Source organism: Zootermopsis nevadensis, unplaced genomic scaffold, assembly GCF_977971745.1.
Source record: "Zootermopsis nevadensis isolate Lab colony 2312 unplaced genomic scaffold, Znev_1.0 Znev_ptg000050l, whole genome shotgun sequence".
NCBI lineage: Eukaryota > Metazoa > Arthropoda > Insecta > Blattodea > Termopsidae > Zootermopsis > Zootermopsis nevadensis.
This window is the reverse complement of record NW_028259182.1, coordinates 5,108,287-5,132,200: the sequence shown is the minus strand read 5'-3', so window position 1 is coordinate 5,132,200 and position 23,914 is coordinate 5,108,287. Positions and strand designations below refer to the sequence as shown.

Here is a 23,914-nt window from a genome sequence, read left to right as displayed (position 1 = left end):
GGATCACAAGATATTCCACCATGCATTTTATTACTAAGAGCACATTAAATTTCATATTTAAATTTGAAAAGGGCTCTATCAGTTACGTGACTAAATCTAAGTTTTTCACTTTCAAGGACATTGTTGAGTTTAAAAACTCACTCTCTTATACAAAACTTTATCAAATATTTTAGACAATGCTGTTATAGTAGTGAAATTGGCCTGGTAATTAGACTTTGATGATTTTTCACCTTTCTTGTATAGTTGTTTAACTTTTGATTATTTAAGTTGTTTTCGGAAAACCCCTAATGCCAAAAATTAATTCATATGGACCTGTCATCAGACAAAACACTAAATAAAAAAACAGTGGTCTGGCGGTTAGAACACTGGCCTTGTAATCCTAGGGTCCCGGGTTCAATTCTCGGTGGTGCTCAGATTTATAACTTGTGTTGGGCAAGGCCGTGGTCTAGGCAACACGGAGTTTTCCTCCGTGGCATCCCAACAATTACTCCATTCACACACAGAAGAAGGCAATGGCAAACCACTTCTGGATCATCTGCCAAGAACGTATATGAACAGGTCCCAGTCCGAGAAAAGGATGGAAGGATGCTGTTCATATGGACCTGTCGTCAGACAGAACACTAAATAATAAATAGAATGTAATAAAGATGTATGTATGTAATGTTGGTAGTTAACGTAGTTACCGACTGAGCTCTTTGCAATGATCATCGCCAGGTATTCAAGTTTAATTACCGCTGTGAGTAGATGGCAATATATGCGTAACATCGTAGGTTATCTATAGCGAAGACAAAATTGACAGATTGCGGTGGTGAAATGTGTGTTGCAAACGTAGTGTTTTTCTAACCAATAAATTTTATACGAAAGTAAGTTGTGGTCTGATGTAAGAGTTCGTTTCCTTACTCTTCGCCGAGAAATAAATCTCTACATTTCCAATGGATATTTTAAAGCCAGATTTAATGTGGATAGAAAAAAGATGTTATAGACTAAATTTTCAAGATTCGTCTTTCAAAGGGGAAGTGGATGAGCAATTTACGGATGGGTTTGCAGAGGAAGGTATGTTTTCTGCCAAACGTGAAAACACGTAGCTGTTAAAATTGTTTGTATGAGTTCTATGTCTTAATTAAAATCGGAGTTATAAGCATTTTACAGAATCTGAATTTCGGAATTTCAACATGCAGTAATCTTGAAATTAATAAATATAAGAAGGGAGAACTTCATATTATCACTTCCTTATCAGATTCTGTATGGACACCAAAATTTAATGAAATCCAAGGTGGTCTTGTCATCTGTTGTGTTTCTTTGACATGGAATGACCTGATATCATCCAGTATACTCCTTCTGAGTCATCATATTTTCCATTTCAAAGATTCAAGATAATTGTCACCTAAAATCAGCCAGATTGAGTACCTTTTACTAGTTTTGTCTTGAGCATCAAACAACTATATAAAAATTACTTGATTCTTGGTCCAGTTTACAGTTCAACTAAATTTATTCTGCCATTATTGCAATGCTACCACCTCTGAATTTTGCTGGAAGGAAGAGCCTGTGATTGATAAAGATATTTACTATTTTCAGATACTGAGTGCCCATTTGAAGAGCAGCGTGATTATTCTGAGATTGAAACCATAGAAAATGGAACATACAAAACATCCCTTTCTGTACCACGGTGAGCAGTTATCTTTTCCAAACTGATATGTGCATTTTAAATTGTTTTCAGGTATTTGAGGAAAGGAATTTAATTTGTATGGAATTTATTTCTTACAGATTTTATTTTGCTTTTGTGATCGGTTCTAAGGGCGTGGTGCGTCGTCGACTCGAAAGTGAAACTAAGACTCAGATTCGTGTTCCAAAACAAGGACAAGATGGATATATCGGTACAAACAGTGGTTTTAATTAATGTTTAGAAGGCAGGATTTTTTTTTTGTATTTAGTAATAGCCAAAATAAGATTTTTTATGAAATAGATTTACATGTGTGTGTGTAACAGTGACTGAGAATAATCATAATTGGTAATGAAAAATATATAAAAGTTTTACATGAAGAAATGTCTAATTGCTTAATGTCTGAGAGTTTTCCCCTTTGTGTAGAATAGGCCATAATTTACTTGTTTTACATTTATTCAGTATTTTTTGGGAAGGAAAATGCTCGGTAAATGGAGTTGTGGTTATATCTTTCTTAAACAGAAATTTATCAGAGAATGGAGAAAATGTTCAGGTCTCTCAGGATTTTGTTACAAGCAGATTTTCCCGTATCATGTATTTTGATTGTGTGTTATTTAATTGCAGTTATTACTGGTGGTACTAAAAGTGGGGTATCTGCTGCGCGGAGGAGGATCGACTTGATCGTTATGTCAGCACGTCAGAAGCAACAGTTTACTCACTTTATTTCTGTACCTTTTATAGGAGATTCCATAAGGAAGAGGTTTGTGGAATTCAAGGTAAACACCATTTCATATATATTATGTATGTCATCCGCGTGTGTTCTCGATTTATGTTTTTTGTGTTGAAAAAGCACCATCACTTGCGCACATCCCACCTTGCGCAATGTTTGTTACGCTATCGTTTCTTTGTTTCAAGGTGTTGTGCGTGTCTGTGAAAACAAAATATGTTTTTTGTGATGTAAGAGTAATTATTGTGCAAATGAAGTGATTGCGCCATAAAATTAAAATACAAGTCACCAGCCCAACATTTGGGACTTGTGGTTCGGTTCTCGGAAAGAAGCAGATGGCCTTTCTGCCTTCAGAGTCCTTGTCCGCGTATCTACACTAGTTTTTTGTTTCAACAGGTCTATCTTAATTAGCAGTTGTAAAACCTTCAATTTCTGCTTAATTAATATAATTTGCAGGAAAGCGTTCTTCATATTTGTAAGAACAGTCGAGGCATTGACGCGTCTATTTTTCAAACACCAGAGAAATTGCACCTGACTCTTGGTACATTGGTGATCATGGATGCAGTCGAACGAGAAAAGGCAGCTCAGACTCTGGCGGAATGCAAAGAGAGTGTTATTGCGTGAGTTATTATTTATTAAGCGTATCAAAAATGTGCACTTTGTGGCAGTCTTCAAAGCCTCATTCATTCAAAGAAATCCTTTTGGCCCTGTAAAGTAGTGTTAACAGAATCCCTAATAAAACATAATACCACGGGCGTGGTAACCACTGACCAGCCCGGATTTTATGGGATATTAAAATTTCAAGTGAGATTTTAACTGCGTTATAAGGGGCGGATCCCTTTTTGATTTTACTGCATTAGGAGGAGCAACTGGTTATCATTCATAAATTTTTTTAGATTAGCATTAATAGCTTTTACGCACTTGTGTGTTCTCGTCTTCTGACAACTTAATGTTTTACAGACCGTTGCTGCAGAATAGGCCGTTGGTCGTCTGTATGGTCGGTGTTGAATATATGAATGATGACCCCGCAGAAGTGGATGTTCTGTACGGGAAAGTACGTGTTAAAGACAGGTCTCAGGTGTTGCAGCAGATAGCCGATCAAGTTGCAGATCGCTTTTCGTCTAAAGGTTCGTTACTTCTTTAGTACTTCGTCTGTATTCAATCCAGTTTTATTTTTATTACAGTTTTCTGTTACAAAACACGAGACATGCCATTGAAGCGCATAAGCAGAATAATACTAGAATGTTGAGAGTCAGAGAATTAATGGCGTGGTCGTAGGTGGGAATGTGTAGGCCTTCTCAGATTTGACAGCCGTTCAACAGTACAGAAGCTACGCTGCATTTTGAAGGTTCGAAGCCAGGCATTTTAGCAGAATAAATGTGGAATGAGTTTCCAGTGTTTGGGCAATTTTTTCTGCCTTCATCATCAGATCATTTCTTAAAGATGAAGACAGACGAGATACAGTCTCTGAGATACTGGAAGCATTTTCTGTATTGATGCAGCTGGTTGTCCAAGAAGACTTTATTGTACGCTGCGTATAGTCACGAATTTTGTGAGATGAATGACTGCGTAACACCTCAGTATTCCTGGCCATAACTTTGGCTCAGATGAAATAAATCATACAACGTTTGAAACGGTTGATGTAGACATAACCTAATTTTGAGAATGAATGATTTTGAAAAAAAAGACCCCAGCATGTTTTCCACGAATATATACAGTACGTGTATTTTATAAATATTGTACATTTTTTTGTTAGGTCTGATGCAAAAGCAGTACGAGCAAGTAAAACTACACGTGACGTTGATGAACACGCGTTTCCGCAGTGAAGAATCTGAGCCTGACATATCCGGAGGGAAGCGGAAACCTCGGGAATCATTCGATGCCACGGGCATTCTTAAGGTTTGTGTAGCTTTTATGGAGTTTTTCAGGGTCTTAATGAATGCTTGTGTTTTCGACTGTACTTGTTTTCCCCAAGTGTGGTAGGAATAAGCTAATGAAAACTTGGATTTTATGCTGCGTCGTAGCAGCAGCAGTTCGAACATTCCGTTAGCTGGCATCATTACTCAGGACTTCTAAGTTTTGTTGCATTCAGTTCTGGCTTGGGTTCTGTCCTCGTCCTAGCAGCGGTTTGGGATTTTTCAGAGCGTGTCGCGAATACTCTGTCGTGTGATGCTGGATGGACGGCAAAGGATTCAGCGTTAAGAATGTTTCTTAGTGAGGGCCAGATTTTGACTAGGCCTTTGCTTAACGGGTGGCTTGTTCTTAGTCTGTGTGATTACGCTCCTGAAATGTGTGGTACAGTTTGAACACAGAATAAAGTTCCAACTAATAATATATCACTGGAACGAAAATTGTTGTATTTGCTTTATAGAGCCATTTTATTTGTTGTTTATATTTACTTCTTGTGCATTCTTACCATGTTTATTTTCAGAATTTTTGTGATTTTGACTTCGGAGAACAGACCGTCGATAGCATACATCTATCTCTGCGATTTTCTACGTCTGGCAGTAGCGGCTACTATCAAGCCACTGCAAGTGTAAGCTTTTCGTGAATAACAAAAAGAATTTTGAGAAATACGCGCTTACAGAGCGCACGACCAACCAAGGTGAGGTACGAGGAGACGGAGGCTTTGTTGTTTCGTTAACGTAAGAGATTTTTAAATTATTTCAGTGTGATGTGTTGCAATGAGGTAATGCAATCAGTGATGCTGAATACTATTACTTAACGAGTTGACGATACTAGTGGAAACTATTTCTTTTGCATGTGCGTCCCATGTCCCTTTCTTACTTCTCTGTATCCTTTTTGTATATTTTATCCCTCTGAAGTACTTCTTAAGGTGACCTAGTGATAGCACCGCTTGTACAGTGAGAACGTGATTAGTTGTCGTGCCTTCTCACGTGTCAATATGTTGACTGTTATTAGAATAACGTACAGCGTAATATTTGAAATTTGTTGTTTGCCGAATGCACATTAAACATGATGCACTGTGCAAAGAAGTGTAGAGCTGAAAACGTGTTGAAAGAAATTAACCTTGAGGATTGTTACCACTAATATTCATGCTCGCTGCGTACAAGTTGTAAGATTTTTTCGTAACGTTGTCAGCTTACGTGTTTTATGCCGGGTCGGAGGTCTGTACTTCACCTCGTGGTGTTTGAGAATCGCAGTAAACAGTCGCTGTGACGCACACACACGTACCAGTAGTTTTACTACCGGTTGTGAAAACATGAGTGTCTTCGTCAAACTTTAGTTGCCTACAAAAATTAATTTAACAGTAATAAATAAATAGAACAGGAAAGAACCAACCAGCTCTCATTTTTCCTGTGTGATATTTATGTCTTCTCTCAGTAAATTAACGTCATTAGCGTAGACCAATCCCTGACATGTTTTATTCAGTTCTACTGCCTCCTGATTTTCTTGGATTCTTTAGTGGTTACTCAAGAGTGGAAAATTAATTTTGATAAAGCTCGTTGTTGTTGCAGACCATCCTGAATATTTCGTTATTGGTTGGTTAATCTATGTGACTACAATCCACGCATAAACCCCAGTAATATCGTCTATGGATACATTTGACCTTCCCAGGTGTTTGTGTGTTCAATAAACATCGTAAACAACAACAAGGCACTTTGCCTTCTTAACTGATACATGGAACAGACATTGAAATATTCTTACTCTTAATTACATTTCGGTTCTAAAAATGAATTAATGTAAAATTTCCTATTAATCACTACCACGACGTTAAATGACGAGCAACAGACAGATCAGTCTTAGTCAGGGCTACTCAACCTTTCCCAGATCATAGCGTAGTGAGAATATTTCTTAACCTCTACAAATAATTAACATGTGCAGGTTATGTGCGTTTAGTAAACAGTGTGACACGTTGAAGGTCAAATTGGTTTTCTCTCCTTTCACTGAATTAGCACGTACCTTAGATCAACTGAGTACGTCTTGGTGAGTCTGAGAGGCAAAGTGTCGTGTAGTGAACTGGATCGTTTCAGGATTGTTTGTATAAATTATTCACGGGCCGTGCGAGGAAAAATTGTTTGCGATGTTATCAATTTTGTGGTAAGCATATCTTATGTGGTGATGCTCGCTTTTGTATGAAAACAACGTTATTAAAGAATTTCTCAGTGTCTTACTGTGGCTGTCGGGTACAAGCCGACTGTTTTTAATTGAGATAGATGAAGCAGAAATAAATAAATTATCTGACGTGTCTCAATTCAGCCTTGTGCCTGAAACATATTGAGATATTTCTAGTTCATTCCGCCCATTGTGTGAGATACGGGAAGTAAGTTGTGTTCGCCGAGATTTTTAGCGTCATTTCCTTAATTTTAGGAAAATTCCATAATAGTCCCTTTAAAATGCTCCCTTCCACGTCATCTGTGGTGTCGTGAAGCCCTGAATGTCTGTCTTCTGCATGTTTTTGTCCCATTAACAGACTTCACTGGAGAATAAAGAATGTATCTACGGCCAAAGTTACATTCTGTAGCAAACATTCTTCGTAGTTAATGAAATTCTAAAAGAAAATTTGCTCTTTGCGTCGAATGTGTACGGAGGTGGGTTATTAGCTCATCGTTCATCTGGCTGCTGCGGCGAACTTTGTACTGATTTCAGAATTTGAGCGTAGGGATGAAGTAGCAGAACTCGGTACAAGATATCGGCGACTAAACGATCTAAAATAATCAAGTTATGGGCTCAAGTGTCTCATTTTAATTCGGTTGATGATTTCTGATCATGGTCTTAAAGTAAGTTACTTCAAGTTGGTTTATCTGAGGTAACTCCAAAAATGCGCTACTAGTAATGAAATATTTATCACATTTGAGGTTCTTATGGCAGGGAAGATGTCCGTGGCGGCTTTCTGGGTCGCAACGTGAAGGGACCCATATGCAAGGCACCACGACCCAGAAAACCAATGCGGACGATGGAAATATTTATCTGTCAGTTTCTGCGAATGTTCTGTCGATGGCAGAGAGCGAAGAGCTGATTCTTCTCTTGAATTGCACAGGAAACGTGCGGTGCAGCTGGCATGATGATGGCGACTTGAAAGGAGAAGAAGCACGCTGACACTTCTGTCAGACGTATAAGAAGAAGATGGCCGCAAGAGATTTGCAAGGGCCCCATTCCATGGCAACTGCGAAGAACTTTCTATGTAAGAACAAGGCAATGAACTACGAAGCGTGACGAGAAAATTCTCGAGTTTGGTAGAGCGTCTGAGAGCGATGTCATATGTGTAGTGGTAAAATTTATATTTTGTCGGTAACGTTTCTAAAAGAGTGCCGACATCATTTATACTTCCAGCCTGCTTTCTTCGAGCACACTGATTAAAAGCTGTCGTAATTGTAACATTTAAAACAGGATGCGTAGCTTTGCCAGCGTTTCGCCAAACCCTTGCGTGTAGTTTGAGATATAATAAGAGAAAATTCTTGTAGTGCGCTAGGCTCTCTGCATGTTCGGAGGACACCCTAGATGCCAGCAGCCTCTTCGTTTTCATTCTGTACGGTTTTATTGACACTTATTCAACTTCATTCGTAATACGTTATTTAAGTTAGTGAGCGGATTTTATACTAGAACTGAATTTCTTATTTGTTGTCTGTAACTAGCATTTTGCTTTTGTTAATAATTTTATTGCATGTTTCTAGTGGGGCTTCGCTCGTGCCCAGTGTTTTAGGAGGTCTAACTCCCCTTCTTGACCCGAGGCTTCGCCGCCAATGCGTAATCTGAGGTTCTTACTTCTTTTAATTTCATGCTTGAAGTGTTTGGCACAGAAGAATCAGGCGTCTGTCGAAGTGCGTACATAAAATGTTTGCTTAAATCAAAGTAGGAAAATTATAGATAATTTCTACACAATGCCTGTGTTGATGCACTGGGTTTTGGTACAAAGTTCTCTCTGCGTGTTAGAACCATATCGCGAGGCCTGTCTTGGGTCAAAACGATGACGTCATGGTGCTCGGAATATCTCAATATGAATACTACAGTTTCCTGTTATAATTTGACGTATGTATAACCATTAACTTTACGTAAAAATTCAAGCCAATTAGTATTGTCGTTCTCTGGAAATTGTCATTGTTTGTAACAGCCATACAATACGACAATGAACGAAAAAAGAGGCAAAGTAGACCAAGAAATGGCCCGGATCCATGATTGCGATAAAGTAATGATCAGTGCACTTCCGCGTAACTGCCAATTAGTCTGAAACGACTTCCGGTATAAAATGCCATAATCGATTAACGCGATTACGAATTCAAAACGCGACGTTCTCATTTTAATATCGAATGTACGTGACTTGTTTTTTCGACTTAAAAACCGTAAATAACGCCTGAAATGTATTAATGAATATCAGATATCGTAATTGATATATCAAAGCGGATTTGGTAGTCCACCAGACAAACCGTAACACGGTGCACCAATATAGAAATCTCAAGAAGCAATTATTGCAAGTTAATGCTTTCCACATCATTAGCAACTACAAGCGTTCCTGCGAGAATCGCACAACCAAGGTAAGACAATGCAACAGAATATTTTCATAAGCATTTTAATGAAAATAGATTTGGATACGCTTGCAATGTATGTGATCGGTTATGGTTTGAAGATGATTTGAAACAAGTTACTGACAGCGATTTAGATTTATTGGGTACGGAGTACGTATTTACGTCAGACTCTCCGGGACCGTGGTTTCACTGTCAATTTTTCCCAGTCTTCGGGTCGTTGAATGTGCCTTGCGGTACTTTCAACTCGTGAAGTGTGTGTGTGCTCAAATTACCAAAACAGCTCAAACAAATAGACTGAGAGCGACAGTGTGTCCAAAGTCAAACACCGGGTAAACAATATCGATCTTTCAGTGGAGACGCGTAGCGCGGGGTAACTAGCCAAAAGTGTACAAAATAAGATGTTTACATAACAACACTTGTGACAAGCGACATCAGAGTAGCGTCTTACTTTACAGGAAGATAAACGTCGAGTCCCAAGTCATGCAGCAGTCTTGTTCTCAGCGGTTTCTGCTAGCAGTTGTGTATCGCGTCTAGCACGGCGTGCCCAGTGTAACAATGTGAGGTTAAACTTCTCCAATTACGAAACACATAGAAACTGTTCAGGCCATACAATTACTTAACGGTACTGAAATATGATTGAATGGGCATTCTGTTAGCCAGTGCGTATGCGGTGATATTTCCGGTTATTTATGCTTGTGTCTGTAATTATATGCATAAAAATGACACCTGCAAAAGTGGTTACTGACAACAATGTTGCTTACTACCATACGTGCCAGTACAGTTCTCTGCAGCGACTTCAACGTAAGTATAAATTCGTCTTTCAACGAACATCATGGCCACGTAATTTATTAGGAACCACTACGAAAATGAAGTTGTTGCTTCGGAACGCGATTTTCAGCCAACTCTGTGCGGGCAAAGTCCTTAAGAAGATGGTCGCCAGGCTATTTGAAAAATTCCTCGCCGTTCGTGGAATGAAAACATTTGTAACCGTGTTTACAAGAAACCACCATCGGACCCACATTATCTAACTTTATTTCTTTGACATGCGTTGTAATATTTTCCTTTACCCACGTCCTCCATCTCGGACAAAACATTTTTATTTGTTGCTGATGGCTTTTGTGCGTGCTGCATGGAAAGCCCATCTCATTCTCGATTTGGCCTACGCGTTTATTAGAACCACAATATTCGGTGTTTCGCCTAACGCGTCAGTCATTATCGCGGTTTGAATAATTATATTTTATAAACAGAAGTTAGTAAGTGACATTTTGATTGCCAAGCTACTAATAGATTGCAGCACGGATAAATGTGATATCAAGTAATTCACAATGGCCATTCATAGGTGGCAGCGCTAATGACTTGTTTGATCAGTGGCGGATGGCGTTACGAGTGTTGATTATGGGTAATTGTATCATGTCGGAAGATTATCCTCACGATTTTGAACATCCAACACGTTTGTTTGTAGGTTGTATGAGTTTGGAGTAGTCTCCGGTTGCATAATGTCTGCACCAAATTTAATGAAAATCCGTCCGTTCTCGAATTATGTGGCAGAACTTGAATCACAAGCCTTATTGAGAAGCTAACAGTCGCACAGCTAGTCCGAGAAAGTCCCTGCCTTCTACAGAAACCAAAGATGCACTACGCTGTTCACAAGAGTCCGATACCGGCTACTAACCTCAGCCATATTAATCCAATCGATACCTTCACCCCTTGGTTCTTCAGTACCCATATTAATATTATCCTCCTGTCTACGGCCAGGTTATCTTCCAAGCGGTCTCTTACATTTCCGACTAAAATTTTGTATGCACTTCTCGCCTCTCTACGTGACCACCCATCACAGAGTCGTTCAATCAGCACGACGAAAATCATTCATTATGTGGCACGAATGCACAGCGATGTTTGAATATTAATCGTGTCATTCTGTTATCTCCTTGTAATTAAGGGTTTTTAAGTACACGCGATAAGACACGTGCTAAATGGCAGTGAAACACGTGGGGACGAAGAGAGTAAACTCGAAAATCGCTTCATCGTTTATTTTGATTGCACCGCGGGACGGAGCACTGGGCATGTGGAGATTAGAAACACGCTTTTGAGTTCTGACCGGAAGACATGAAGGAAAGCGTATCCGGAAGAAGGGAAGGGAGGCCGATATTAAATTCTATTTTGAAGACATGGGGGATACAGACCAGTGTACGGGCTCTTTTGAACATGGAAATGAACCTTCCGGTTCTTGGACTAGTCCAGGCGTTTAACGACGCCCATTGTTAGTTGATTCACGAAATAGGTCACGTGTTTGAGATTTTAGGTTCTCAAGGCGGCGAAGATGTCTGTGTAGGTCTTTGGGTTATAAAGCCATCTCTGCGCTCGTGGACCTTGGTGCATATACCAAGGTCTCGCCTCAGCTTTGAAGGTGAAGGCGGTATGTTCTAAGCGTACGCCAACAAGTTCGAGGTTACCACAGAGACGACCCAACATTGATAAATGTAACCTCAGATCGACTTAGAAAGTCGGGGTCATTGCCCAAAAACACGGGGGGGCTGTTCGAAAATGCAGTCTTCGACGGTCAATCGAAGTGTTTCCCGACGCCGTGGACATTGACAAAGAGCTTTTAAACGCAACCAAGATTATGGGACAGACACAAGGCCTAATTGACAACGATACCTGGCGGAAATGTTTTTAAAAATGTATTCCAGTGTGTGCGTAATTTTTGTTAGAGATGGCGATACGAAGGTTCCTGAAATAAACGAGGGAAACTTTATTCGAAGCGATATTATGCACATTATTTACGGCAGTCGGATTAAATATTTAAGAGTATGAAGAAGGAAGATAAGGTGAAGAAACAAACTGGTCCCTGAGCTCAGTCCGTGGCTTACGAGTTGTCACGATGTCAAACATAAAGGTGTTTTAATTGTCCTGCTATTATCAAGGACAATAAAATAAATGCAGTCATTGTTTCAAACTGTTTAAAAAAAATAATAGTCTATTTGGCGGAGATTTTGTAAAAGGAACGTGAATTTTTATAGTTTGACAATGAATAAATGTGGTTGTTTCTTATATTGATGAGACCAAATGCTTTGTTTCCATTGTTAATATTTAAAACTGTCAGTTGATACGGAATCGTAAAATAATGGAATAAGTTCGTCGTTATAATTAGATAATAGTTGTTAAAAAAAAGTTGCAAGTGATATAATTAAATTTATGGGTAGCTTTGAAATCTTCGTAATATAAGACAGCCCATAGGCTTTCGATCTTTATTAAATTAAATTTGATTGGGACTAAATTTATACTAAACGACTCATGTTACAAAAAGTTTCGGTTGCGTTGTTTGATTTCGAGTCTCTGAGGGCAAGTGCGCTTTTCGCCATGTTTTGTGCCCCGTTTGTGTCATCATTCATTTATTACAGGTGCAGATGTGTTGTTGTGTAGCTTAAGAATGCTATTACACTTCACATTTAATCCTGTTTATTTAAATACGTATGTACATACATGCCACAACATGAAATAATGTAATACCTTTCTAAGTCGGTAGTTTGCCATAACCTAACTTTTCTTTCAAGAGCTGTTTTTAGAACATCTCTGAATTTAACACCGACTCTTATGTGTTGCAAACGGAGAGAATTGCTCGTTGATGTCATAGAATGTCAAATGGCAGCTTTGGTCTCAAAACTCCGTCACACAATCCGGACATTAAGGCACAGCCGGACACGTTTTAGTTAGGTAACTCTTCTGTCCCCTGAAACCAGACTGGGAAGTTGTTCTCTTTGGAGTTCACGCTGCATCACATTGCTAATTCTTACACTTATGCGATCGGAGGTCATTGTTACACCACACTGTGTTCCGACGATGAGACGTCCTGTCCCATTGTTGCACAGCAATGACGCCTGACCGTGCAGGTTGTCTACCCTCGTAGAAGACCCGCGAGAGACAGATATGGACAGGCCCGTAAGGTGTTTTTGTCCCTCGCAAAAGCGTGAAGAACACGTAACCTTCGAAACTACTGCGATATCAGTCGCCCCTTCATCCATCGATCCGTGGGCACCTAAGCCAAACAGAAATGAAATACCAACACCATCAAGGACCACTTTTGAAGAAATAACAATAGCAGTAATCGTCTATTATTGATTACTCGCCGAAACCACTAAATAATAATAATAATACAATTGTATTTGTCGTTTTACGTTGCCTTGTATAGAGTTCGGGGTCGTTTAATGCCCTTCTTACGCTCTGGCTCTTTGGCGACGGTAAAACTGATTTGGGTAGAAACGGAATAACTGCAGAGATATAAGTGAAAACAGAAAATGTTATGGAAATCCATTGTGCGTGTGCCGACTTGTTACATGAGATAAGCAGACGGTGACGAAACTCATGGGCGCCTTTTGCAACTTCTTGTAAACACGCGGAGACATTGACGCAGTCGTTAGGTTGTAGGTCATGTTCATGAAAAATGCAAAGCACTGCACAGAACATCAATGAATACGATATGGCGGATGGAAAAGATTATTCTGTAACTTTTTACGAAGAAGTACAAAAACATAATGTAGTATTCAAAATGTGGATAACATTAAAGTATTAGTTGAGTGCACGTATTTCCTTGTGTAAGTACTGATGATTACAGTTTCACCAAAATAAATTGTTCAAATGTATTAGTAGGGCGTTTGAGATGTACTGGGGAATTCTGTTGCTCCATTCTGCTTGATTGCGTGGGCGACCGCCCTGTTTGCCCACATACAAGACCTTCTGTGGTCACATGTGTTCGATCGCCCGTTAAATACTGTATGTTCTTGCAAAATATCAAAGAGTATGTCCGTCGTTCTGACGAGTTTGCATACTTAGACATACGGAGCGGTGTAGTCTACCGTACTACTTAAAAAAGTTGTGATAATATTTTAGGCAACGGTCCAAAACAGGAAAGAAGGGTTAGGCGTTTGTTGATTGCGTACATTTAATAAGAGTAATTCAATTCTTGTTGCCTTCATTTTCATAGAGTTTCTACAAAACTAGCGTCTGTTCTTATGTAAGTTATATCAACGTTCAGTCTGTGTATTTATGTATAATATATCTTAAATGTTAAAACAAATTTTCATGCTGCTGATACAAGGAGTCCCATAGTATCTTTCCGAGCTAATAACATGCCCCTTAGTAAAGAGTAAAATTGTGATGGTTTCGTGTAAGCATCAGAGTTTATATTAACATTTGGGTAAACATAACCTAAAAAAGTGATATCATATCATGTAGGGCGATAAAGGTCCGATGTTTTATCTATTTGTAATTAATAATAATAATGCAAGAAGTTAAACCCGAGACTGACAAGAGCATGTTGTTACAACAAAAAAAGAAAATAAAGAGACATTTTGTTCTTTGTGTTTCAGTGTAATATCTGATGACTGATACTTCGCAGCAGAAGGCTCCAGATTGTATATTGCTGAAATATTCAGTGTAAATCATTTTTAATAGTTTAATGTGATATTCTAGGACCACTTATTTTATCATACTTACTTTGTACCTGCTGTTTTTCAGGGCGTGGGAAGATGCATGGAGCACGTCGTGTTGTAATGTTCTGTTTACTGACAGCCGTTCTTCCTACTGTACTCCTGATCATCCCATTGTATCTCCGACATAGTATTTATGCAGATGTTATCTATGCAGTTGCGGAATCAGACGTGCTTGAAATTCTTGATGGCATATCTACAGTATTCTGTCAGGTATGACTGTCAAATTGCATGTTACAGTGAGATAAAACCCTCTTAGGCATTGGGTGTTCCTCAGTACTTACAATCTGTTTTGTTATTATGTGAGATCAGATGTGAGATAGCAGAAAGGAATCTGTCATCAGCGGGATATGCTATTAATTTCTAATAGCTTTTACAGTAGGATGCTAGATAATATGAAAGATTCTTTTTTTATATTTTGTATGTGTGTTTCAGTGCCAAGATTAGATTATAAAGTATCTCTGATTGACAGAAATTGTTTTATTTATGGAATTGTGATGAATAGTTTCTCAGAATTATAGGCTGCAGTCAGTGACGTCTCTCCTGACCTGAACAACTGGTTCGAAGCCATTAAACTCGCCTTAAATTTTGACGACACAGACTTCATTACATTTGCTACTAACAACAAAGCAAGCATCAGTTTTAATATAGCTTTGAAAATAAAAGAATTGAAGAAGAATTATCTTCTGGGGAAATTCAGCGTATGATGTTTCGGACGATATCATCGGTATTTGACAGTTCCTATTGCAGTGAGCAACTGTTCAGCCTAATTAAGAGTGTAATTTCATGAACTAATAAACATACGAAGGGAGAACCACGCAAATCACAGCAAAAGAAACTAAATCTGATACTGAAGTTTCAAATGTCTCCCTTATGACCCAGTTTGTTAAAGAAAATTTCTGAGCAATGTCTTAACCAGTTTACAATACTAAATGTAATTAATAGCATTTTTTAAAAATAAATTGTCCTCGTTTATAACCTTGGCAGTCTCTGAGTCGACGACAAGGGGTGAACGTGTCTGCGTGTCTGGGAAACATTGAACGTTCTGACGTAGGGACTTCAGTTCCCTTTATCCAATTTCTATCCATTCCTTCTGACATTCACTCGGTAGGCTCAGCTTATCCATTACGTTTATCTCTTTTGAAAATGCCATTTAATGAAGTGTTGTTATCTGTAGCAAGATGTATCAGCCCACACTTAGTGGAGCGATGATGTTTTATGATGACACTTTAACCATCATTCTCGTTGGATTATTGCATTCTTCTGCCTCCTTATTCCCGTTCCTCGGTTTTCATGTTGGGAGAAATGCTAAGAGAATCATTTCTCTTTCCTTTATGATGACCTAATGAACTAATCTATTTACAAATCATCATTTCAATTTGAAATACATTATTATTCTTAAATTGGTAATTACAATTTTTATTCGTTGCTTTCCGTAATAAATCAACATGGACCCAATCTATTCTTAAACATTCTGACAGTGTTACAATTGAATTATTTTAATTTGTTATTGTTTCAGGGGCATTCTCTGAAAATGAATTCATCATTTCACGCTTTCCAACTGGCAGGTATGCCCGACTTGAGCCCCAATAGGAAGCACATCCGCCTGAAGAAGAGCATGTCGTTGCCAGACGACACATTGGAATACTGGGGATTCTATCTCCTCAAAGGTTCAACAGTCGTCCTGTCAGTATGTTCGAGGTTTGTTTTATATTCACTTCAGATTGAATATAAAATGCAGACAAATTTAATGTCACTATGAAGTATCCGATGATGAATTTCGCGCTTCATGTGAACAAAAAGTTATTTTATTTGTACGTCTCCCATTGTCTTAACAGATTTTAAAACTCGTGTCGAATTTCCTCAGACTTTTATCCGCAAATATACATGGAATATGAAGTGCCCCTGTTGGCAGTCTCATTCCATGATGAAAGAGTCTTTCTGGGAAAGAAGCTGACAGTTACCAACCTGGTATTAGACTAGTTAACTCGTCTTTTAAGTATCTAGATGAAATCTTTTTTGTTACAGATATGAAGGGTCCAGAGTTATGGTTGTTAAGGGAGAGAAAAATCTTAAAACGTGTGGTTTGTTGGACCACAAGGAAGGGGCTGTTCACCCTAATATGGCAAGTGGTCAGGGGCAGGTACGTGTCACATTTGATACTGTAGCTCAGGAAGTACATTCAAAGCAAGAGGCTAGTCCTCTGAAACGAGTAACACACCTTCCAGCTGAAGATTTTGAAGGTGAGGATCAGTCCGGTGATGCGGTTAATGCGAGCGAGACGCTGGCAGAAACGGATAACATTACGGCGTTAGAACACTATGCTGATCAGTTCATTAGGAGGCATTCAGCAATTAGAAATGAGACAGACTCTGCGAATAATAGCAGCTCTTTAGTAAAACAGAACACTCAGCACGTTCGGCATGCAAGGAAAAAAATTAAGGGTTTTGAATCGCACGTATCAGATCCTAAAAAGAGCCATAGTAACAAGAAGGAACAGAGGAGCAGACAAAACAAGCATTTGGAAGGGTCTCCGAAGCGCGGGAGGAAGGACGAAAGCGAGAGAATGTCGGGAGCGGCGATCAGTGAAAATAGACTTCGTAAGAACGATGAAGAGGGAGAAATCCAAGGCAAAACACCTCAGAAAGTGAAGAGAGCTGTGCACTTTGGTGCCACGCATATATTGGACGGCGGTATTGAACACGGCGGCAACGCTGGGAATATGTCCGAAACGGATGATACAGAGTCATCCGTCTCTAGCTTTGAGAACAGTCTTCTTACATGTTACGACGGACAGATACTGCTTGCACAGAGCTTTCTTCCATCACCTACGTGTTCGGACGTACACGCTATTGAAAAACATGGTACTATGGAAACTGTTCATGAAGTAATTGCAGATGGCTACTATTACTATATATTTTACAGTGATAATGATTACGTACAGAATGATATACACGCAGTGTTTAATATTCACAAACCCACGTACCAGTACGCCAAGCATAGCAGGGCTTGTTTCAATCAGACAGAGTGCAATTTCCCTATAACGTTCTGGTCCGATGAAATTGTTATTGTGGAAGTGCCAACCCGCGATGGCATAGAGCACGAAGAAGATGACATAACTTATCTCATATCGAGCTGTTATCCTAGGATGTCTGTTTATGTTGTATTTCCTGTTGCTGTGTTGTTCCTAATACTAGGATGTGCATTTATGTGAATACCCGGTCCTTTCAGAGTAGATTCATGTGAAAACATGTACCAAATTAATAGTCTTCTCCAGAAATCAACCGAATTTTATAGAAAATAAAATTATACATTTAATCATTAATATACGAAAATTTAAATTTTCTCATGCGACCTCACAGCTGGATTAAATCGGCATTTAAATGCTTCAAACTGCAGAGATTTGTAAAATAAATTGTAGTCTATTTATCGCAGTCTTGAACTTGGAATCTCCAGATAAAATGTAGACTGTTGACCATTTAACATTGTAAATAATATTTAATAATTCAATCTGTACTGCAAAGTAAACACCATGCTTTTGCATTACAAAGATGAACTGGTTAACTCTGTTTAAGTAAATAATCACTGTTTGCACTGACAATCTTACGAAACACACAAATAAAAATGCAGACTTATTGATTGTTAAAGCAGCTGTTGCGTATAAGTACAACTAGGCTTTAAAAGGATTAAGTTTGAATCAATTTTCCCCCATTCTGAATTTGCAAAATAATCAGACTGGCAATCATACCTGTTTTGTTTTGTCCCCCTTTATCCTTTATATTCTTTGAAATATTAAAAAAAACAAAAACAGATGAGGTAGAGTGGCAGAAAAGAGATTTTGTGTAGTTTGTCCCAAAAACTGAAGTCGTGCATTGAACTCCAACTCTGAAAACCTAAGGACAAACGACTGGCAGCGTTAGAAAAGAAGCAGCTTTTTTGAACTCACGTTTATATTAAAATTTCGTATTTTTCTAGTGTGTATAACTGACCCTTATACTTCTGCCAGACCAAGAATCCTCCTAAGCGGGGAGATCATGCCCTGAAATGGGCCGAAGCACCACAGACGATGATGTATTTCTGCCATTCTTATTTTTTTAATGTGTTATTTTTAAGTCCCTCATAAAAATATCATATATGTGACTGAACCATCACATCCAGCTCTGTGCTCCATTCGTTTGAGGGTTATGGAACCTTAGCAGTATGGCGTTAACAGCTTAGTCACAACAAACAATTTCTTTAGTCAGCTGCAAGGTCTCTCCTGCTTCGTCTTATTTCTGTTTATTGTCCTACATTCAGCGCTACATTGTTTGTGCGTAATTAAATGAAGCATAAATAAGTAAACTATGTTGCTAGTCTTTTTTTACAGATGTTACATATTCAAAAATTATGATTTAATGATCATAATTATGTAGTCAGTAACGCTTCAGAAGTTAGTATGAAAAACAAATGAGTGCTTCCAGGTGCTATGATATTCAGTTATGACAGGTGCTCTCAGCAGCACGGTGATACAGTTGCACGATCCTTTTACAGCAAAGGTTTGTTTCTTAAAAAGTCGTTACATTTGAGGAACAGGCTTGCCACAATTTTCCCAGCTGTGTGTCTCTTCGTAAATTCCTCTGGTTATATAGTAGTATGTGCTCTCTGTCCTGTGATGAGCCGGATATGAATTCTTGTTCCTGGCCGACTTTCTTACTTTTGCGTCCATTCGTTTTCTGGTGTTTCAACAGTATTCAGAGAGCACGCTACTGGTTGTGGGGCGTGTTCCATTCATGTGAAGACCTTTCATGTTCCTGCAGATCTGATTTTGTTCCAGAGCAACCCCGTGAAACAGCCGTGTTCTGTTGTGTACATTTACAGGCCTTATTAACGACCATCGGAATACAACTTGTCACACTGTGTAAACTTCATCTGTTTCATGGTGTCTCACATGTCTTTATGATATACATTCATCTTCAGGGATGTATTCAGGGAAATATTGTTACTTTTACAGTTGTTACAGATGTTAAAATTCTTAAATTTTTACACTGCTTGATTCAAGTTGTTGTTGATTGCACTGTATTGTACGATATATTTAAACCCAGTATCAAGCAGACTTCGTACTATGATTTAAAGTTCTTCATATGCTGTGGTGGTTTGTGTCATATTTATCCTGTGTTTGAGTGATGCTAAGCTATTAAGTAGGATTTTCTATATCCAAATGATATGGCACATTCTTAAGTTGTTTCTTGATTTAGGTCTTTCGCTGTTTATGTCTGTGTTATATACTGTAATATTAATTTGATTTCTGAGTACGTTTTGCGTACATATATATGTATATATAATTTTTTTCTGTGGTAAAATATGGTAGGATTAAGTTTTACACATAGAAGAACATTTGTTATTTATCTGTTTCTTGGTGTGTGGGGGGGGAGGGGGTGTATCTGTATGTTTGTGTTGATGTTTCTGTACTAGTCCACAGGCATTTTCCCAACTATACCTGTGTTCCATGTTTATAATAGTGCGTATTGCTCTGCATGCGCTCATTAATACGCCTATTTCATTGTATTCATTTATTTTTTATTCATCTGTTTTGCTGTAACAATAAATGTGGTATTATTTTTTTAATATCCTTCAGTATGTCTTTCTGGCTTGTTATATTTCATAAATGTTTCCTCTTCGTTTACTTAATCGGCTACTGAATACGCCGTCATGTCAAACATGAGACTTTCTTACTCTTTCAGTTTCAGTCCCACGAAAACATCATTCCATGACTCACCCTCTGAGGCTTAGAAATGTGAGAATGAAATGGGTAGTCTTTTATGATATTATGCCGGTCATCTACATTTATCATCTTTAAGTTTATAGTTTTTACTTTAAGTTTTGACTGATAAGCTAATCTTTTATATACAACTAACATACTGTGAATATTAATATATGATCTTTTTGTGCCATATTAATGAAAATACATTATTCGTTGAAGATATTTTATATAATGCGCTTTCTTTAATTAATTGTTAAACATTTCTGCTTTTATATGTTACCACTGTAAGGGTGCTAATGAGATATTACGTAAGAACTCTGGTGAGGAGACTGGAACGCATCGGACAGCCATATTAACACTTACTATTTTTAACGTTTTTAATTTCAAAATATATTTAATTTTTGTGTTGTTTTCCTGACTGAAGAGTTTTGCCATAAGAAATTATGTTTGTGCTTTAATGTACATTGTGTGTGGGATGATGTAGGTGACAGTATGAACACTGTATCCATAAACACTTAATCCTGTAATTTTATGAAGTTGTAGAATGTAGACTCTTATCATTTTAATGCCATACCATTAAGTTACTGACATTCCGTCATTTCGGGTCATGTACTGTATTAATACAGACATTGATTTATTTTCAGAAAACTGTGACTGCAATTAAAATGAAGCTGTTTTTACTTCCAGTTGCTTTACAAAACAGTTTTGATTCTGTTACGTGAATTAAATTATTTGTATGGGTGTCATATGTGATCACCATATATTTAACCATTTCCCTTATTTCGAGATATGTCAGGTTATTGATTTTTACAAAAAAGAAAATTTCCCTTGAGTTAATTTGGGACAATATTGCTTCTTCTGTCCCATTACTAAACCAAGTTAATTCTGGTCATGAAGAAAATGTGTACAATAGATTCCGGTTAATTGGGCCATCGGTTAATCGGGGCAGCCCGTATATTTGGGACAAATCTTAAAGAGAAACCTCTTTAATTCTTTACGTGGAACTTCGCTTAATTGGGTCAAATTATTTTAGTCCCGATGTGTCCCAATTAACTAGAGTCCACTGTATGTCAGACTATAGATGTAAGTAACTGATGGACTTCTGTACTCTCATAAGCCATATATGTTTATGTATTTTGACACCAGATTGCACACAAATAAGGAGGACTCTTAAGCGTCTGTAGCATGTGTCATAAGTTTCCATGCAAGCTGCAGAATCATTTGTGTGCCGTGATTGTAGAGAAGTTAATTTTTACAAACGATGGGAAGTGGCCTGTGATAGCTCTGGATAATAATAATTACAATAAAATAAACATAATTTTGCACAGTACGATTACATGTATTTCATCAGGACACATATAAAATAATCTCATCTTCATGGGCGTATTCCAAGTGTGAAATATTTTTTTTTCTGATCAATCATAGATACAGAAAAATATTAATGAGGGTAGGGGTTAATAATGCCTTAAGCTTCCTTTTAGCTGTTTAATCAATTATTTGCAAAGAATACATCAGGCGCTAGATGGAAGCAGTGTCATTTCAGTTTGGTATGTGGAAGGAAGTTTGGATTTTTATATAAATGTTTAAGGAATTATAGTGTTAATCTGTCTTGTCCTGAGATGCCATTTAGTTTTTTATGAAAATTTACATAAGACAAACTTTTCAAGATTGTACATAAGAGAACCAGTAATGATGCATGTCTTCCATGTTGATGGATCCTACAGATATGTTTTTGTAAGTTCAATTGTAGTGTTTGCTGCTGTGTGTATTTTGCAGCATTCTGAAAGTTGAATATTTTATATATATTACAAGTCCTTGTTCAAATAAGCAGTACTTTTGTATATTTTTAAAGTAATAAATATGCCATGATTACTGTTGTTTTAGTGTGGGGGGGGGATTCTCTTGTGTTTTTACTAAGAAAATAAAGTAAATATTTCTTTGGTGATATACAGTAGAGTCCTGATTATCCGACCTAAACGAGACAACCCCCCCATGACAATGGAGTCATGGTTACCCTGGGTGGTAGGCCGCTGTTCATGCCAGTGGCACAAAAATTGTGCAGGTATGAACATGGTGTATTCATGAGTAGAATGTGTTCGTTGTTGAACATTACTTCGCATCAAAATCACCAAATGTCGTGGTTGACCTACTTCATATTTGGGAAGTCCCGGGTTCAAATCTCGGCTCAGAGACCAGCTATACTGAATGAGTTATTTCATGGTTTTCCTCAGTCCCTCCAGGAAATTGCCAGGTAGTACCTTAAATTAGGCCATGACTGCTTCCTTCCACATCCTTTCCAATTCATTGTTCACTATCATCCCCTCATTCAGTGCTGTGCAGTCCGGGCTACATCATTAAATAAACTGTAAATAAATTCACATCAAAATCATTTGCTGCTGTTTGTGAAAAATTTAGCAATGTGTATCTTGGCAAGGAGGTACAAATTATGACAAGAACACACTGACTGGTGACAAAATTTGGGGGTACAGGAAGCGTTTGTGACATGTCTGGCATCAGTCAATGTTGACAATTGTAAAACTGTTCTGCAGATTCTTCCTAAAAAGAAGAAAACCCTAAAAAATGCTGGGACTGATGTCACCAGAGCTTAAAAATACTGTTGTAGTTGGGTTGTTTTTTATATGGAAGACAATCTTTCTGACGTGTTGTTCTGGAAACAATATCTAGTAACTGGAAATATATTTTATTAGCTTCGCAGTTTGTAATTGACAATACTCCATAATGTGGATGAAGTTATTTTTGAATAATAACAAATATATAATTTTCATGACTGAAATGGAAAACATGAAGATCAAAACAATACCAATAATTTGGCTTTTATTTTATGAAAGTGGATGCAGTGAGTCTGGTTGGATGTAAGGGAAAAGCAAAATAAACACTGCAATGCAGTAGTTTAGCTTCATGTTCTTGATATGCCACAGAATTGAATCAGTGTTTATTGCCAAAAATATTTGTGCGTGCCCATTATCATAATTAATATCCAACCAAAATAAACTACTAGTTCCATGGATGGCTGTCTTCTGGTTTGTAGTAACATGTTGTCTGGTAGTTTACCACACTACATAGCATATAACCCAGAAGATAGCCATTGTAGTACTCACCATGAGAATCTGCTATCCTACTAAACAGGTGAATAGTTTTAAACTCATTTTACGTAAATTAAGGTCAGTTATCTGAATTAGACCATGGGCTGGGCAACAGTTCAATAACTGGCAGAGGTTGGGGCAGGCACCCAGGCTGAATTTAGAGGAAATTTGTGACCTCTGGGGTCTAACCAGGCCCTAATCTTGTAGGTACATGGGACTCCTACACTAGGGTAAAGTGGCTGGGCATGATGACGCCCAGTCACCACTATTGCCGAAGTTAAGAATACGTGGGGCTAAATATCCATTCTTTCACGTGTTCAGGGTAGTGTGGCTAAGCACAGGGACAACTTTATCTTTTCTAGTCAAATTAATGACGTTAACGTTACTTTGAATCCTTCATTGTACTTTTATCCACTTGTAGAATAGTTGGAAAATCCTTTTCGAGAAATATGTTCGTCCAAGATATTGAAGCTTCGGATTTAATAGTAGTTTTTAATATACAAAGCTCACCTTTATCAGTCTCTACTTCATAATTTGAATATAATGCTTTGCAAAATGCACATTCAAATGTTTCGGTGCAGGGCACCATGGGCAATTACGTCAGTTTCCTGGAAGAACTACTCCTTGTAGTCTTCCGCGGAATTAAAATAACTCCTATATCTACATTAACTTTAAGTATATTGGAATATTTCTGTACATTTTAAATGTATGT

The 23,914-nt window shown here is 38.0% G+C and overlaps 2 protein-coding genes and 2 long non-coding RNA genes across 5 annotated transcripts; 2 read left to right on the top strand and 2 right to left on the bottom strand.

Moving 5' to 3' along the window:
• Window positions 1-779: 779 nt before the first annotated feature.
• LOC110833477 (activating signal cointegrator 1 complex subunit 1) lies at window positions 780-8,818 on the top strand. 2 transcript variants are annotated; one of them, XR_002544220.2, is made up of 9 exons: window positions 780-1,053; window positions 1,576-1,666; window positions 1,765-1,874; window positions 2,285-2,436; window positions 2,844-3,007; window positions 3,348-3,514; window positions 4,144-4,286; window positions 4,819-4,992; window positions 7,390-8,818. XR_002544220.2 is itself a non-coding variant. In XM_022071587.2 (8 exons), exons 1-8 carry the CDS (start codon window positions 933-935, stop codon window positions 4,936-4,938), a joined length of 1,068 nt encoding a protein of 355 aa, XP_021927279.1. In that variant the 5' UTR covers window positions 780-932; the 3' UTR covers window positions 4,939-5,125. The 2 variants fall into 2 exon arrangements, 1 of the variants encoding a protein (XP_021927279.1); XM_022071587.2 differs by lacking the exon at window positions 7,390-8,818 and having other exon boundaries at window positions 4,819-5,125.
• A 70-nt stretch (window positions 8,819-8,888) lies between these two features.
• On the top strand, window positions 8,889-21,970 carry LOC110833473 (uncharacterized). Its single transcript, XM_022071576.2, has 4 exons — window positions 8,889-9,673; window positions 14,387-14,571; window positions 15,878-16,059; window positions 16,387-21,970. Exons 1-4 carry the CDS (start codon window positions 9,562-9,564, stop codon window positions 17,570-17,572), a joined length of 1,665 nt encoding a protein of 554 aa, XP_021927268.1. The 5' UTR covers window positions 8,889-9,561; the 3' UTR covers window positions 17,573-21,970.
• On the bottom strand, window positions 12,315-14,487 carry LOC110833479 (uncharacterized). The gene is made up of 2 exons (XR_015538736.1): window positions 14,366-14,487; window positions 12,315-12,908 (listed from the first exon to the last, which is right to left on the bottom strand). It is a non-coding gene; the product is annotated as an uncharacterized LOC110833479 (long non-coding RNA).
• On the bottom strand, window positions 21,679-23,889 carry LOC110833480 (uncharacterized). Its single transcript, XR_002544223.2, has 2 exons — window positions 23,713-23,889; window positions 21,679-22,461 (listed from the first exon to the last, which is right to left on the bottom strand). It is a non-coding gene; the product is annotated as an uncharacterized LOC110833480 (long non-coding RNA).
• Window positions 23,890-23,914: the final 25 nt, after the last annotated feature.

Excerpts from the sequence above, each read along its gene's own strand:
- LOC110833473 (XM_022071576.2), top strand. The coding sequence starts at position 9,562 with ATGCTTGTGTCTGTAATTATATGCATAAAAATGACACCTGCAAAAGTG. Across the intron at positions 9,674-14,386 it reads TTCTCTGCAGCGACTTCAAC|GGCGTGGGAAGATGCATGGA; the intron begins GTAAGTATAAAT and ends GCTGTTTTTCAG. Across the intron at positions 16,060-16,386 it reads GTCCTGTCAGTATGTTCGAG|ATATGAAGGGTCCAGAGTTA; the intron begins GTTTGTTTTATA and ends TTTTTGTTACAG.
- LOC110833477 (XM_022071587.2), top strand. The coding sequence starts at position 933 with ATGGATATTTTAAAGCCAGATTTAATGTGGATAGAAAAAAGATGTTAT. Across the intron at positions 3,008-3,347 it reads TGCAAAGAGAGTGTTATTGC|ACCGTTGCTGCAGAATAGGC; the intron begins GTGAGTTATTAT and ends AATGTTTTACAG. Across the intron at positions 4,287-4,818 it reads ATGCCACGGGCATTCTTAAG|AATTTTTGTGATTTTGACTT; the intron begins GTTTGTGTAGCT and ends GTTTATTTTCAG.